Source organism: Aulonocara sp. 'chitande type north' Nkhata Bay, linkage group LG10, assembly GCF_057382095.1.
Source record: "Aulonocara sp. 'chitande type north' Nkhata Bay isolate Kocher_YH1m ecotype deep benthic linkage group LG10, A_spYH_male_GT1.1, whole genome shotgun sequence".
Classification (NCBI taxonomy): domain Eukaryota; kingdom Metazoa; phylum Chordata; class Actinopteri; order Cichliformes; family Cichlidae; genus Aulonocara; species Aulonocara sp. 'chitande type north' Nkhata Bay.
In genome coordinates this window covers 7,534,278-7,551,968 of record NC_141353.1, presented here as the reverse complement: position 1 = coordinate 7,551,968, position 17,691 = coordinate 7,534,278, and the positions used below count along the sequence as shown (strand labels likewise).

The following is a 17,691-nucleotide window of genomic DNA, read 5'->3' as shown; positions in this document are numbered from 1 at the left end:
GATGATACAGCAGAGGATTGGGAGAATGTCATGTGGTCAGATGAAACCAAAGTAGAACTTTTTGGTATAAACTCAACTCGTCGTGTTTGGAGGAAGAAGAATACTGAGTCGCATCCCAAGAACACCATACCTACTGTGAAGCATGGGGGTGGAAACATCATGCTATGGGGCTGTTTTTCTGCCAAGGGGACAGGACGACTGATCCGTGTTAAGGACAGAATGAATGGGGCCATGTATCGTGAGATTTTGAGCCAAAACCTCCTTCCATCAGTGAGAACTTTGAAGATGAAACGAGGCTGGGTCTTCCAACATGACAATGATCCAAAACACACCGCCCGGGCAACAAAGGAGTGGCTCCGTAAGAAGCATTTGAAAGTCCTGGAGTGGCCTAGCCAGTCTCCAGACCTCAACCCCATAGAAAATCTGTGGCGGGAGTTGAAAGTCCGTGTTGCTCGGCGACAGCCCCAAAACATCACTGCTCTCGAGAAGATCTGCATGGAGGAATGGGCCAAAATACCAGCTACTGTGTGTGCAAACCTAGTAAAGACCTATAGTAAACCTTTGACCTCTGTTATTGCCAACAAAGGTTATGTTACAAAGTATTGAGTTGTATTTTTGTTATTGACCAAATACTTATTTTCCACCCTAATTTACGAATAAATTCTTTACAAATCCTACCATGTGGATTCATGGATTTTTTTTTTCACATTCTGTCTCTCACAGTTGAAGTGTACCTCTGGTGCAAATTACTGACCTCTGTCATCATTTTAGGTGGGGGAACTTGCACAATCGGTGGCTGACTAAATACTTTTTTGCCCCACTGTATGTTGCAAAGAGTGAACTATCACTGGCACAATTTAGCAGTCTTTGAAAACTTCAAAAACCCGTGACTTCAGTGGAAAATTCTAAATCAGGATCTGACACAGACTGATTCATGTCCTACACAGTTCTTACAAGTTCATAGAAATTTCTGTTCAATTAGAACCAAGTATTTGAGTTGATGATTGTAATTTTTATACAATGCTGTAATTTGTGTTTCAACAATTTTTTGATTGTTTTGTTTCCGTTACAATATTATACTTTAATGTATAATATTGTAACGGAAACAAAACCTTTTTGCGGTGATTCTAAAGCTGTTAGTTTTATCTCTCTCCAAACATTATTGACCGAACCAGCAGTAAAAGAAGATCCAAACTACGCTTCACAAAAACATCGTCATGAATTCCCTCTGACGTTTGCTGTTTTGCTTCCACCACACTTCATGCACAGCTCTCTCTCTCGCTTTCTCTGCATACTTCAAGAACAGTTTCCCGTCTAAAAATCTGTTTTGTGCATTATTCGCTTGCTTGTTACGCACAAGTCTACCGTTGTTTACAGCGCTGTCGGCCGCTGTTTTTTTCCCTTTTATGTTGCACCCTCAGAGAGACATGACTCCATTCTCCTTTTTTTGCAACTTTATTCTCCTCAGTTCAGGTTTGGAGTTTACAGGAAGCATAGCGTATCATCAGCAAAACATCGCTTCCTCACGTCTCAGAGACTGTTTTTTTTCTGCGCTTACTGATGACATCACACGTCTGAACTCTGACCTCCTGGAGCCAGTAAACTATGAAAATTAACTAGAAATGTGTCCAAAAACAAAACACAATTAAATAAGAATAGTCTTTAAAGATTTTTCCAACAATTCAGAAAAATGTATGTTTTATAACTTCTTTTAGAGCGCAACACCCTCCCCCACAAAAGAAAAATGTTGCAACACATTTTCTTTCTAATCTTTGACAATTTACCAAAAATAGAACATTTAACCAAAGCTGAGTGAGCAAACAAATATTTCCACACATATTACACATTACTGGGTGAGAGGCTATACCATCTCTTAGTATCTCAGGACAAGTCTCTCATGGTCACGATACAAAACTAAATGTTTATAGTCCTTTTGTACTGAAGGGTGGGTTATCCCTCGAGGTATTGGTGGGCCCGCCGAATCTTCACAGTGGGAAAAGGAAAATACCATTTACACCCCAACATCATGTGATTACACACTTCAAAACCATGAGTTCATTAAACCCATATTGTACCCACGTCTTAGCTCTTTGACGCTAGAATGATAAACCTTTTCTCAATTTATAATAGTAATAATGCTCAGAGTACCTGTTTTTCTTTTAACTGTAACATGTGTCAATACCACATCAACATGAACTGCAACTGTAATGTTACGCTTAGATTAAACTCTCTTGTGAAATTGACTCTGTGTTTTCTGTTTTATCTATTCATACTGTTCAGTTCAGTTCAGTTCATTTTTATTTCAAACATTTCAAACATGTGCCTTCACAATCATTACAAAATATCATTCCATTATTTGTTTGAAAAGGAGTAGGCTGAAGTATTTACTTATTTGTCCCTACCCCCTCAAGTTTTACCTCTCATTCATTTAATTTTTTTTGTCTTAAATTAAACAAACAACATATGAAACATATAAACATATGAAGTAAAACAAAACATAACATACATAAATCAAGAACAAGAAATTAGCAAGCCCCACCACAGTATAGTTTCTTTCATATGAAAAATACAGAATGTGTATATTTGCAGATACACAAGTTATGGAAAAACAACAAACCAAAACAAAACAAAAAAACAAAAAAACAACCAAAAAAGAACCGCAACACCATTACCAGCAACATTACCATCCTGGGTTAACCCCGTTTTCTTCATTCTTATACTTATTTAAAATTAGGTTTTTATATTTTACTTTAAACTGTTTTATGTTTTGACTGTCTTTTATTTCTTCTGTTAGACTGTTCCATAATTTAACTCCTGCAATTGAGATAGACATAGTTCTTAAAGTTGTTCTAGCACTTTGTATTTTTAAATTCCATTTCCCTCTTAAGTTATACCCACCTTCTCTTTCTATGAACAATTTACAGATTTCTTTGGGAAGCAATTTATTTCTGACTTTATACATTATTTGCGCTGTTTTAAGCTTCACCAAGTCTTGGAATTTAATAGCTTGCATTTTGACAAAGAGTGCATTTGTATGGTCCCTGTACCCTACATTATTTATTAATCTAATGGCCCTTTTCTGTATTATAGTTATTGTTTGTGTGTTACTTTTGTATGTGTTTCCCCAGACCTCTACACAGTAGCTCATATATGGCAGTAGTAAAGCACAGTATAAAATGTGCAGTGCTTTCTGATCCAACATATGCTTTGCTTTTCCCAGGACGGCAATGCCCCGTGCCAATTTCCCCCTAACATAAGTAATGTGTGGCTTCCAACAGAGCTTGTGGTCAATGATCACCCCAAGAAATTTTATTTCATTTACTCTTTCTAAATATACATTGTCAACACATATTTCTACTTCGATGTTTTTCTTTTGGTTTCCAAACAACATAAATTTGGTTTTATCGAGATTCAATGATAATTTATTTATATCAAACCACTTCTTTAATATCGTTAATTCCTGTGTGATCATTTCCAAAACCTGTGGCAATTCCCCACCTGCACACAGTATATTTGTGTCATCTGCAAATATTACAAACTTTAAAATCTCCGATACTCTGCAGATATCATTTAAGTACATAATAAACATTTTTGGACCCAGTACTGAACCTTGAGGTACTCCACAAGCTATATCCATCAAATTAGATTTATATTCATTTATTTGTACATATTGTTGCCTATTCCCTACATAGCTTTTTAACCATTCCAAAACCACTCCCCTAAACCCGTACTTTTCCAGTTTTTTTAATAGAATTTCATGATTAACAGTATCAAATGCCTTCTTTAGATCTAAGAAAACTCCGAGCGCATACCTCTTATTATCCATACATTCCGTTATCTTTTCCATTAAATCTATCAGTGCCAAAGCTGTTGATCTGTTGTTTCTGAACCCATACTGACTATCTGTCATTAATTCATATTTTTCCACAAAACTGTCAAATCTTTTTATGAAGAGTTTTTCCAGTATCTTAGAGAACTGGGAGAGTATTGACACTGGTCTATAGTTTGTAAAATGATGTCTTTCACCGGTTTTGTAAATGGGAATAACTTTAGCAACTTTCATTTTTTGTGGAAAAACTCCTTTTTGAAACGACAAGTTGAATATATATTTTAATGGTTTTACGATACCATCAATAACTGTCTTTACCGTTACCATATCAATATCATTCCAGTCTGTACTGGTTTTGTTCTTAAGTCCTCTAACCATGTCATAAATCTCTTTCTCTTCCACTGCTCTTAAAAACATTGAGCTACTATTCCTTTCAATATTTTCACCAGTGTCCCTTTCTATTCCATCAACCTTTATTTCTTCTGCCAGTTTTGGCCCTATGTTTACGAAGAATTCATTAAAGCCATTTACTATCTCCTCCATGTTATTAATACTTCTTGTCCCTTCTATAAAGTATCCAGGGTAATCATTATTCCTTGATTCATTTTTGATTATTCTGTTTAATACATTCCATATATCTCTTGTGTTATCTTTATTGTGTTCTAACCTTTTAATGTAATACTCTCTTTTACAGGATCTCATTATATTAGTTAATTTATTTTTGTAAGTTTTATACTTCATTTCAGTTTCTATTGTTCTCTTTTTTATGAATTCTCGATATAAGGTATTCTTTTTTTTGCTGGCATTTTGTAGTCCTTTTGTCATCCATGGTCTTCCTGCATAGTTGTGTTTCCTATTGATTTCAATTACTGGGCAGTTTTTATCAAGTAATGTGTTAAATGTTCTTAAAAATCCTTCGTAAGCTTTATTAACTTCTGTTTGTTCATATACAATATTCCAATCTTGCTTTAAAAGTTCATTTCTAAGACAATTTAAGGTCTTCTCTGTTCTTATTCTTTTGTAAATAATCTTATGTCCATCGTTGTTCACTTTATAATGGCAATTATACGATGCAAAGACTGGTAAATGGTCACTTATATCATTGATTAACAGCCCACTTTTTATCTTTCCTTCTATTATATTTGTAAATATATTATCTAATAGAGTTGCACAATGAGATGTTATTCTGGTCGGTCTTGTTATCAGTGGAAATAAACCGATGCTGTACATGGAATCTATAAATTCTTCTGTACTCTTATTATGATTTGGATTCAATAAGTCAATATTAAAGTCCCCACAAATAAACATTCTTTTCTGATTTATATTTGTAAATAAGTCCTCCATATTATCCTTAAATATCTCAATCTTAGATCCTGGTGTTCTATATATACAACTGACAATTAGGTTTTTCCTTTTTTCTATAATTATTTCCACTGATAAACATTCCATCACTCCATCAATAACAGTTGTCATTCTTCCCATTCTTTTGTACTTTAGGTTTTTATCAATGTAAAGTGCCACCCCACCTCCTTTCTTGTTGATCCTGTCTACATGAAGGAATTCATATCCATTTATTTTAAAGTCTTCTTCTTTTCCAGGAGTTATCCAGGTCTCCGATATGGCTATCACATTGAATGGCTGTTGAACTGTGTTATGTAGTCTTTGATGGATTGAAAGTTTGCATATAAGCTTCGACTATTAAAGTGAACCATTGTTATACCCTGTTCTACCTTGAATTCCTTTTTAAGTTGCTCATTTGTATAATAATTGCATTCATTTGTCTTATTGTTAAAGAAATTACAATCAGGATCTATGTTGCTGTCATACATCAATGTCTTATTTTCAATATCTATATGAGTTGTTAGTTGAAAATTGTCAGACATCTGCGTTGGTTGTGCACTTGGACGGTCACATCATATTTAGCACTGCTTTGCATTTATCGGTTATATTTTTCTAGTTCCGTCATCTGTAAAGGATACATGAATGATGGTGGGACAGAGGAATGATGGATGGCACTTGAAGGGCTGTTCACACTGACAGGGCATGCGCTCCATTGCTGGACGGTTGGCTGGCCTAGTTTTTCATATGTGTAGACACGCCGGGGCTGTCTCATTCTCTTTGGCTTGTGCCTCCATGTCTCAGCATCGCTCTGCTCACTCTCGGGTCCAACAGCTGGAGCTTCAACCTCCTCCTCCAAACTGCGTCTCTCCTCCACCTGTTCCTCTTCAGGATGCCCCTCTGCTCTGAAAGCAGGCTCAGACTTCTCTCCGAGTGCTTCACTCCGGGGGCAGAAATCCTCTGCTTCTGGGTTGAGGGGTAGATCGGCATATCTGAGTGCTGTCCACATGTGACAGTTGTCTTCACTAGAACTGCCTGTGTCTGTTTGGTCAGTATCGGGCTTGGTCTCATGATGTCTTTCAGGCTGCTTTCGCACACCCCAGACTCGTCAACCAGGTAAGGACATGGCAACAGTAGGTTACGGTGTAACACTCGTCTTCTTCCTGTCCCCTGCAATGGCTCAACCACGTACACTGGACTATCCGGACCTTTCCTTTTGGTGATGACATGAATCATATCCTCTCAATAGCGGCACAGTTTCCCAGGACCTCCTCTGGGTGTGAGATTTCTCACCAAGACATGGTCACCTGGCTGAAGCATAGAGCTCCATGCACGTTGATTGAAGTTTTTCTGTCCCCTTCTTGCACTCTTTCTCATGTTCTGCCTCGCAATTGCATAGGCCTCTTGCATAACTCCTCTCCATTTCTCTGCATAGCCAATGTGTGATTGACTCTTCTCTTCTTCTCTTTTTGGGAAGAGCAGGTCAATAGGCAAGGTTGGTTCACAGCCAAAGAGAAGGAAGAATGGAGAAAATCCTGTTGCTTCGTGCACAGTCGAGTTGTAGGCATGAACTACTTTGTTCAAATGGTCTTTCCATCTTGACTTCTGATTTTCATCAAGTGTCCGGAGTAGGGCTGGGCGATATATCAAAAATTTATCGTTACCGAAATTTATGACTCTCATCAACGTCATTTTGCCCATGTCGGTAAATTCGGTATTTAAAAAAAAAAAGAAAAGGCATGTGCAGGTTGGCGATGTTCATGTCCCTTTAAGACGCTGTGCTACGTTACAGACTTGACAGCGTGGAGTCACATGACTCTACTACCTGTAACAAGACGAGACACGGGTGAACAAATGGAGGACGATTTAAATGTTGAAGCAGCAGCGACGGAGGTAGAGCTGGTGGAGGAGGAAGAGGAGACGCTTGTTAACAAAAAAAAATGCATCATCAATCGTTTGGCAACATTTTGGATTCAACAAGGATGATATTGATCAAAAAATTGTTAAATGTAAACTGCAAAAAGACTGTTGCGTCAAGTCAAGGTAACACAACCAACCTCTTCCACCACCTGCAGCACAACCATGTGATTCAATTCGAAGACATAAAAAAAGCTCAAAGCGAGAAGAGAGTAGGAGGACCAGCAAAAACGTCTTCCTCCACCAGGCAGCGGTCAATAACCGAAGCATTTGCTAGTACTCAACTATATGAGCGAACTTCAAAAAGATGGCAAGAAATCACAAATGCTATAGGCTACCACATAGCAAAAGACATGGCTCCTATTGCTACAGTGGAACGCAACAGGTTCAGACACTTCATGAAAATAATTGACAAGAGATACGAACTCCCATCACGAAAATATTTTTCAAAAACTATCATTCCCAGCATGTACAGCACAGAGAGGGAAAAGGTTGCTGCTGAATTGAGATACGTTAAGCACGTTGCAGCCACATCCGATCTCTGGTCCAGCCGTACAATGGAGCCGTATATTAGTCTCACAGTTCATTACATCGACAACAAATGGGAGCTGCGTACCAGAGTGCTCGAGACGGCCTATTTTCCATCTGATCACACAGGGGAGATGGTTGGACAGGGGTTGAGAGCGATGCTGTCTGCATGGGACATCAGTGAAGAGGACCTTGTTGCTATAACAACTGACAACGGCCCAAATATTGTGAAAGCTGTCAAGCTCAATAAATGGACACGGGTGCAAAGTTTTGGGCACAGGCTGCACCTGGCAATCGGTAAGTGTGTACATCTTAATATATTTGGGTGGTGACATCTGGTGTGTTTTAAAGTGACTTTAATTCTGTGCGTCATATTCAAAATTGAAAGTATTAATGTTTGAATAATGTTTATATAGGCATAAAAATACTTAAGACTGCTGAGCAGCAGTGTATCCAGAAAGTTTTTACAGAATAAAGGTAAATACAATAAAGGTATTGTGAGCCAGTGTTGATCATGTTGTGCTGTGAAATGTAGCAAAATACATGATTTTTAAAATGTTTTATTACTGTGCCAACCCTTTTTAATTTTGTAAATATGGTCTGAGAGGTCTTATTTAATTCTTACTTTATTTTGCTTGCTTTATTTGAGAATTAGACCATGAATTGGGGTGATGTTGGGTGTGGTCCCTTTGTAATTTTTCAAATTTTGGTAGAAGTGAGAAGTGTTATTGTTGCATTCAAGTACATCCAATAAAGGTAAATGTAATATTTTTAGTAGCTAAAATCTGATGAGGAATACTTCATTTTATTTTTTCTAGTTTAGTTCAGTTTTTCCCCTGAAAAAGTTCTGTGGTCAGTGGAGGTTTACATGGCAGTTAAATGACTACAACAATTTTTCCTATTCTTAATGTTTGCATGTGTGTGTTTTTGCTTGTTTGTTTCAGAAAACACCCTGAAAAATCACCCCCCTGTGGAACGGGCAATGAAGACCTGCAAAAAGATTGTTAGTACCTTTTCCTACAGCTGGAAAAAGAAGAAGGCATTACGGAAGGCACAACAAGAGATGAACTTACCAATGCACAAGCTCAAAACGGCATGTCCAACCAGATGGGGATCCATGAAGATGATGACAGCACGGATCCTTGAGCAGAAAAATGCCATCACCCGGGTAGGTTAAATGATCCTTCATTATCTATTTTATTGTGTGCATTCAGGTAATGCATTTAGCCTTTATTGTGATTGCTCTGATCTACCATTTAAGATGAAATAAATAATATAATTAAATTAAAATAATAAATAATTATTATTACAGGTCCTCACTGATGACAGAGCATCAAGACATCTTGTTCCGACGTGGTCAGACCTGGATGTCTTGGAGGCAGTCAACAAAGCTCTTGCTCCATTGGTAGAGTTTACGGACGCCCTGTCAGGGGAAGAGTATGTCACCATCTCATCTGTGAAGCCTGTCCTACACATCCTCCATTCACGAGTGCTGGCTGAGAAAGAAGATGATGTGACGCTGACCAAAACCATAAAATCTGAAATCCTTGCATACCTTGACGACAAGTTTTCAGATCCTCCCACTGTAGAGCTTTTGGACACAGCCAGCTTTGTTGACCCCAGATTCAAAGCTGCATATATTTCTGCCGACCGTGTTACTACCATTCAAGAGAAAGTGAAAATGGAGATGAAGTCAGCAGCTGCAGTCCACCCAGAAAGTACAGCAGAGAGCACAGAGCCTCAGCCTTCTACATCATCCGAAGAAAAAAAGCGAAAGAGATCACTGGGAAGCTTTTTCAAAGAAAGTGAGACTCTCTCTTCAACTGCACCCACTGTGTCACCTGAGCAAGTAATAGAAGCTGAGCTGAGCAGCTATTCAGTGTGTCCTGTCCAGGACAGTGAGGAAAAGTAAACTTTCCCACTCTAAGTAAAGTTGCAAAAAAGTATCTTTGCATCCCAGCCACCAGCTCCCCATCTGAGCGGGTTTTCAGTTCTGGAGGAAACATTGTGACATGCCTCAGATCCTGCCTGAAACCTGACATGGTCAATAAGCTTGTTTTTCTTAGCAAGAACCTGGAGTAAACACTACTCAGGTAAACATCTACAACAGTAGTTTGATTGAACCACTCAGGATACCAAGTCTGCTGCTGCCCCTTTTTGAAGTGCCCTGTTCAAGCCCTGCCTAATTTTAACTATCAGTGTTCTATTGAAGTTTTTTGCAAACAGCACTATTTAATGTTTTTGTTTAAGAGTTTATAGTTTTCACTAGTCACATGGCAGTGCTTAGTATTTATTATAGTTTTTTCTGTGTTCAATTGACATTTGTGTTTGTGACATTATTTGTTTACAAGTTATACTACCTCAAGGCCTTAGCAGAGATAGGCCTTTGTCCATGATGGCATTACATTTGCACAATCATTGTTTACTTTGTGAATAGCCAATGTGAAACATATTTATTATTAAACTATTTTGTTTACAAGGGATACACATTTTTTAGAGAGCATGGTTACATATTGTATCCTACACTTTTTATTTTGTTCAGTTAATAAATCTTAACCACTAAAAGTACTTACTACTATTGTCTTCATTTATTTTCAGTGACATTTTACAGTCCTTTAAAGTGGTAATAATATAATTGCAATGAATAGGTCTAGGGGGAATAATATTATCAAAATAACTGGAGGAACTATGCTGCCTGCCACAGCCCCATCAAATGGAAAAAAAAAAACGTTTGTTTTTTTGGCACTTGGGGTGGTTATCGTCCATTTATCGTTATCGAGGTTAACTGCTCAATTTATCGTGATATTGATTTTAGGCCATATCGCCCAGCCCTAGTCCGGAGCATACCTAGGAGTGTCCTATTGAAGCGCTCTGCAGGATTGGCCTGTGGGTGGTACGGGGAGGTACGAGAATGGCTGATACCACAGTAGCCTTGAAGCTTGCGGAAAAGATTGTTCTCAAATTCTTTCCCCTGGTCATGGTGTATTTTGGATGGGGAAACAGAAGCGCATGATAAAGTCATCAAAGAGCTTTCTTGCCGCAGTCTTCCCAGACTTGTCCCTTGTCGCATATGCCTCAGAGGCGGAGCCAGACATTTGAAACACCCGGGGCTTAGCCCTAAAGGGGGATTTTTTTTTTTGGGGGGGGGGGGGGGGGGGGGGGGGGGTTAGAAATGACTGAAAGATTAATAGGCTCTGTTTTGAGTTTTGTTCAAAAAAGAATGACTTCATATAGGGAAAAATATATATCACATGTGCAGGACACCTTAAACTAGTTTTTTAATTAAGCAGCAAGGCAGAATAAAGTCGGGGCTGTATCAAGACACGAGGACTAAACCCCAATTCAACCAGACCCAAAACTGATCCGGAATTAAAACAGGGCTACAACAGTTCAAAATCAGGACTACTTAGGATTTAACAAAGACAGAGCCACAATCAGAACTAGATGATAGTAGCACTAAAAATCATCATAGACCTGCACTACACTTATTTTTTTAATTCTACCAAAGTCCACTATTTAGATTGAGAAAAGTTTATATAATTATTTAGCCTTGTTGTGCAAACAAGCCTGCATAACTTAATAAATATAGAATTTGAAAAATAACAAACCTAAAAAGAAACACTAGGTATGAGATACATGAGGACCTATGATATGGTGATACTTTTGGTAAACAACCATTTGACTAACATGTGTGTCTCACCTGCTCTTGTTCATCTCTGTTCTGTCCTCATTCTCCATCTCCCTCTCTGTTCCCCTCTCTCCCTCTCTCTCCCTCTTTGTGCTGACAATCATCAAATATACAGTTGAAACCAGATATTTACATACTCTTCAGATCAAAACACAAACACTTTTTTAATTGTAAGATCAAATCAGACTAAATGTTTATTTTTTTAGATTGATAAATATAAAAAACATGTTTGTTAACTTTAAGAGTAAAGAGAGAAACTATCTGTATTTCTTAATTGCAAATGGCACCAAATTGTATTCAAACTTGAGCCACACTTATGGAGCTCCACAATTCTTTTCCTGGTGTTTTGGTTGACATCTCTTAATTTTCCCATTTCAAAGAAACAGGCTCTGTGTTTTGCCTTATATGCATCCACAGCTGTGCCACCAATTTACTCACATGGACTCTACTAACCTATCAGAAGCTTCTTCAGCTCAGAATGGAATCGTCTGGAGTTTTCTTATTAATTAACAAACTTAGTGTATATGTACTCCTAAATTTGATCAAAGTGATAAAAAATAGACAGCTCTGTCTCTCTTTATTCTGACATTTAACTAATTCAAAAGATATTTCAATATTTATCTAAAACAAAAGTTTACTCTAAATTGATGTTGTACAGTAAAAATGTTTTATGTTTTCTCCCTAAAGTGTATGTAAATATCTGGTTACAAATGTGAATATCCTGCTATGTACTGAAATCCCTCTTGTTTTGCATAGAAATATACTGAACAACATACAAAGCATAATATATAAAATAACATTTACCTGAGTTTTTTCTTTGAAAGAACCCTCTAATGTCCATTCTTATATTTCAGTACATAACTGAAACCGATTTAGTCGGGGAGGGTAAGAACTGAAAATATGAAATAAACACATGTAAGCTAAGACTCTCTAAAAAAATAGCATTTGTTCGGCTTTTCATTTCGCCATTTGTTGATTCACCTGAAGAGCAAGTAACGTAATATTGGTCAAGTGATCAGTTTGATATCAATCTTTCGTGATTCACCGTCATATTTACATTATTTGTACGGTATGAATGATTTGCTTTGGTACCTGCTCAAACTTAAGCTCTCCTTAGTATGGCTGGCTCCGTTTCTCCAACAGCGCACACACAGGCGGCAGCTGCCCCGCCCCCTCGCTCAGTCTCTTAGTGCCTGAGCTCGGATCATACCAATATCAGGGGGGATTCACGCACAGTCGTAAATTCCCACAGTGTGCACTATGTGCTTCGAATATTGTGTGTACTTTTTCTTTTATACAGTTGTCAGCCAGACATCTAACTATGAAAAAATTACACTCCAAAAGACCCCGGGCTTCTGACAAAACAACCCGGGCTTAAGCCCAGTAAGCCACCCCCATGCTCCGCCCCTGATATGCCTGGGCATATTTGGTGAAATGATCCACAACTACGAGTATGTATTCTTTACCTCCTGTGCACTTGTCCAAATGCAGATAGTCAATGGATATCATCTCAAACGGCGCAGAGGTTTCAATGCTCTGAATTGGTGTTCTGGTTATTCTGTTAGGCTTCTTCTTCTTTATACAGCGACACACCTGAGCGACATAGTGCTCCATTTCCTGCCTCATTTTAGGCCAGAAGAAGCGTTCCCTGGCGAGAGCAACCATCCTGTCTGCTCCTAAATGTCCCATGTCTCATGTAGATGTTTATAGACCATGGGCTTTAATGAGTCAGGAACAACTAACTGCTTTCTCCTGGTGGTCTCACACCTCAGAATGCCATCTCCATCAATCTGGAAATGGGGCCACTGCCGAAGAAGGTACCTAACTGCCTCACTCTCCGCCATCTTTTCTTTATGCTTCAGGTAGGTGTGTGTTCTTTTCAGGGACAAAACGTGGTTTATGGCTATGTCTGCATCCTGGGAGTTTCTGATGTCATCAACTGCAAACGGCTGAATTGGTTCTGAGACGATGCATCCCTCTGGCAGCGCGTTGACATTACAGGTGACAGCTGAGATCCAGTTCATTTCTCCTGTTTTCTCTCTCTATAGGGCTTTCCCAATACATTCAATGGCATCTTGCTGACATTCCTCTGTGCATTCCTGCATGATGTCTTCAATGGGCTTTCCTCTTCTTGATAAGAAATCTGCATCTCGATTCGCTGCCCCTGGCCTGTACTTAAGAGTGAACCGATAATCTGCCAACTCCGCCACCCAGCGGTGTCCAGCTGCATTAAGTTTCGCTGACTTCATGACGTATGTCAGCGGGTTATTGTCACTGTACACAGAAAAATGAGGCGCATGAAACAGATAATCACGAAAGCATTCTGTTATGGCCCATTTCAGTGCCAGGAATTCCAGCTTGCCTGAATGTAGCTTGTAGTTTTTTTTCTGCAGCTGTCAGTGTCCATGATCCATAGCCTATGACTCTCAGGGCAGTCCCTTGACGCTGGTACAAGACTGCACCCAAACCATCCTCAGAGGCATCTACATGAAGAACAAATGGCTTCTCTAGATCTGGATATGCCATGATTGGTGGGTTTTTCAGCTGGTTTACTATTTTGTCCAATGTCTCTTGGTGAACTGTCATCCACTGGATTGGATGGGATGGTGGCAGCTGGGCAGATTTGCGGTGGCACTCCCTACTCTTTCCACGCTGCTTGTGTTCAGACTTAGGCTTTGCTAAGAGTTCATAGAGAGGTTTGGCTGTCCTTGAGAAGTCCTGTATGTAGGGTCTGTAGTAGCTAAGGAAACCCATTAACTTTCTCACCTCTCTCACGGTCGATGGTTTCTCCTGTTTCAGTGCTTGCACTGCTTCAACTTCTTTGGGGTTCATCTTGTATCCCTCTGCTGAAACCACTCGCCCTACACAGCAGACTTCACATTTGAAAAAGTCACACTTCTGTGGCCTTAATTTGATACCACATTCTCTTTGTCGCTGTAGCACTCTCCTCACATTTTGGATGTGTTGTTCGAAGCTTGAGCTAAAGACGAGTACATCATCCAAATATGGGACACACATTTCATCCCTGAGGTCTCCCAGGCATCCCTCCATGTAGCGCTGGAATGCTGCTGGGGCATTAGTAAGGCCGAATGGGACCCTCACCCACTCATAGAGTCCCCATGGTGTTATAAATGCAGTACAGGGTCTGCTGTTCTCACTCATGAAACCCTGGTGATAAGCCTTTCCCTGGTCCAATACTGTGAACCAGGAGTTGCCCCAAGGTTTTCCAGGACCTCCTGTATTCTCGGGATGGGACGTCTCTCGGGCAGTGTCTTTGCATTCAGGAGCCTATAGTCTACACACAGGCGAAGGCCACCATCTTTCCTCCTGACGCATACCACAGGCGAAGAATATGAAGAACAAGATTTTTGGATCCAGCCCCGATTGAGTAAGTCTTGTATGTGTGCTTTTACCTCCTGATAAAGGTGTCTGGGGATTGCATTCTATGTCTTTTGCACAGGCAATTTGTCTTTTAGCTGTATCTCCAGCTCTTGATCTTTAATGCATCCCGTGTCCCAGTCATCTTTTGCAAAAACATTGCATTCCTCCCTCAGCATCTGTTTTACCTGCTGCTGTTGGTCACTTGTCAGATGGCTCAAATCCACTGGTGGGTCCCAGGGCTCAGTTTTTGTTGTCTGACTGGACTGCACTGTGGGTAAGGAAGTACTTCCGTCTGATGTCTTAGAAAGCTCACCCTCCATACATTTTAGCTGTGGCATGTAGATAGCATCAACATTGTGCAGCCACCCCAGTGTAGTGCGACCACAGAGGGTGATATAATGGTCAGTCATATTTTCCACAGTCACTGCAACTTTAGCATCACCTTCTGAGGGGAGCTGAATTAGCTGTTCTCTAACAACTAGGCCTGCTGGCCATGGTGTCTCACAGTTCGGCTCCAACACTGCATGTGACCCACTCAACACACTCTTATTTAGCAAACCACTGCACTCCACCATTGCACTGTCATCATGTTACGCTTTGGGATGGTCACAAGTCGCCTTCCTACTCGGGCTATGTGGGGATGGCTGTCAGGCGTTTGTTTCTTTAGGACAGACACGACAGCTCTTGCAGTTTTGTGCCCCACCTCAAATGCTGAGCACAATCTGTCCAGCATATGCCCTGGGGGGATACAGTCTTCACTGGTGTAATCTCTCAAAGCTAATTCTTCTATCACATTAAAGCCGATGATGGGGCATTCAATGTCACCACTGGCGACTAGGATTGGAACTTGGATTGGCCTGTTGGTCATCCCAGCCACAGCATTTTTGGACAGGCTGAACTCAGTCTTCCACTGACCTCATTTCAGCATCAGGCAGGTGTTTCTTTCTCCAATTCGTCCCCACTATCGATACTTGTGAGCCGGTATCCCACAATATTGTGGTGTCCACACCTCCTAAGAAGCCATAGACCTGGCATCTTTTGCCTACCAGCTCGCCATTTGTTGTTGTTTACCAGTGAGGGGTGCTTTGAGGCTGAATGGGTCGGTTTGGTGCTTCTCCCCTTCAGGGTTAAGTATGATTTCGATCTTACTTGAATTAGCTGAGCACTTTTTCCTACGACAACCTGCTGCCCAGTGTTCCGTACTGCCACACATTCATTCACATTTGTAACAGTGGTCACATTTGTTTCCTGTATTGGATGATTGACACTGCTGGCACTGTCTAACGTTTGTGCTCCTAGGCTGTGATTGGTATTTCCGGTCAGGTGGTTCGGCCATTCTCATGTGCTGAGGCTTAATGGTCTGCTAGAGGCTGGCAATGTGAGTGGTGAGGTTCTGCAGAGCCTCACATATAGCCTTGTTGCCTTGATCAACTTTATCCATTAATGTGTCTCGTTTGACCACTCCACCTTGCTTGTTCTTACTGTCTGATGTGTGCATACTGCTTTCTTTCTCCACCTCTTGATCTTCCCCACTTACTGCTGCAACTTTGATCATCTTTGCTCTTGATGCAGCTGACAGTTTATTCTTTCTTTCCATTTCCGGACTGTATGCCGCTGTCATTTTTTCCAGAAGAACCTCATCTGTGATTTTAGGATTTTGCAGATATAGCTTCACATCAGCTCGGATGGTGTCATCATGGAGGCCAGTGAGTACTGTCAGGAGAAACTGATTTTGGATGAGCTCCGAACTGTACTTTAAACCAGACTTAACTCTCTCTGAAGCAAGAACAAGTTGTTGTCTCAAATCCAATGCTCGCATCAAAAACTGGATTGGAGTTTCTTTTGGCTCCTGTACAGCACGTGTGAGCGAGTGATACAACTCTGTGGCATCTTTCTCAATGTAATGAGTCCATAATATTTGCCTGAGAGCTTGCAAAGTCTACTCTACTCTCAAGGTAGCTTTTCAGTTTTGTTCCTGGGGTTATAGCTTGAATGATGGCTTCAACAATTTCTCCTTCATCATATCCCCTCTTCAATGCCCTCTGGATTTGTCTTTCCAAGCTAGTGTATGTTAATTTGTCCTTTTGGTTTGGTTCTCCAATTTGTCCCATTATTTTCAGATCCCGTCGGTACAGTGAGTGTACAAAAGGCCTTCAGATGAGAAACGGGGCATTACTTTTGCATCTCTTTTGCTTCACTTCATTAATTTTGTCATCTAATTCCAACAACAAAGACATTCCTTCATCTTCTCGTGCAGTAACATCCTCTCCCTCTAAGTACTGGAGAATACGCCGCCTCAGTTTACGAGGTAAGTCTTTTTCACTTTCATCCACGGCTAAACTGAGGGCAGCACAAATCTCATTCAAATCCGGTGCTAGCAGTGTAAGTAACTTTTCCTCTATCTCCTCAAGAAGTTGCTCCCAATCAGGAAACATCTGCTGTACTTTAGACATGACGAAAAACTTTTACCTTCACTACCTTTTCTCGGAGGGATGGCACTGCCATACGAGTTCAGGTGGGGGGTAGTGAGCAAGGCTAGTCTGTAGCTCGTCCTTCTTTGCGGTATAAACTCCAAACCGGGCGGAAACACCAAGATTATGTTGCACCCTCAGAGAGACATGACTCCATTCTCCTTTTTTGCAACTTTATTCTCCTCAGTTCAGGTTTGGAGTTTACAGGAAGCATAGCGTATCATCAGCAAAACATCGCTTCCTCACGTCTCAGACACTGTTTTTTTTCTGCGCTTACTGATGACATCACACGTCTGAACTCTGACCTCCTGGAGCCAGTAAACTACAAAAATTAACTAGAAATGTGTCCAAAAACAAAACACAATTAAATAAGAATAGTCTTTAAAGATTTTCCCAACAATACAGAAAAATGTACATTTTATAACTTCTTTTAGAGCGCAACACCTACTTACTTCTGAAAAGAAAGCCTAATTTCTGCTGTTCAATAGGCTACTGAACAAATGTAAACTTTTTAAAATTATGCAAAATGCAAAACGCTT

The 17,691-nt window shown here is 40.1% G+C and overlaps 1 protein-coding gene across 1 annotated transcript; it reads left to right on the top strand.

The window, feature by feature from the left end:
* Positions 1-7,641: 7,641 nt before the first annotated feature.
* On the top strand, positions 7,642-9,524 carry LOC147320123 (E3 SUMO-protein ligase ZBED1-like). The gene is made up of 3 exons (XM_086307605.1): positions 7,642-7,909; positions 8,557-8,780; positions 8,925-9,524. The coding sequence occupies exons 1-3, from the start codon at positions 7,642-7,644 to the stop codon at positions 9,522-9,524; spliced, it is 1,092 nt and encodes a 363-aa protein (XP_086163731.1).
* The last annotated feature ends 8,167 nt before the right edge of the window (positions 9,525-17,691 follow it).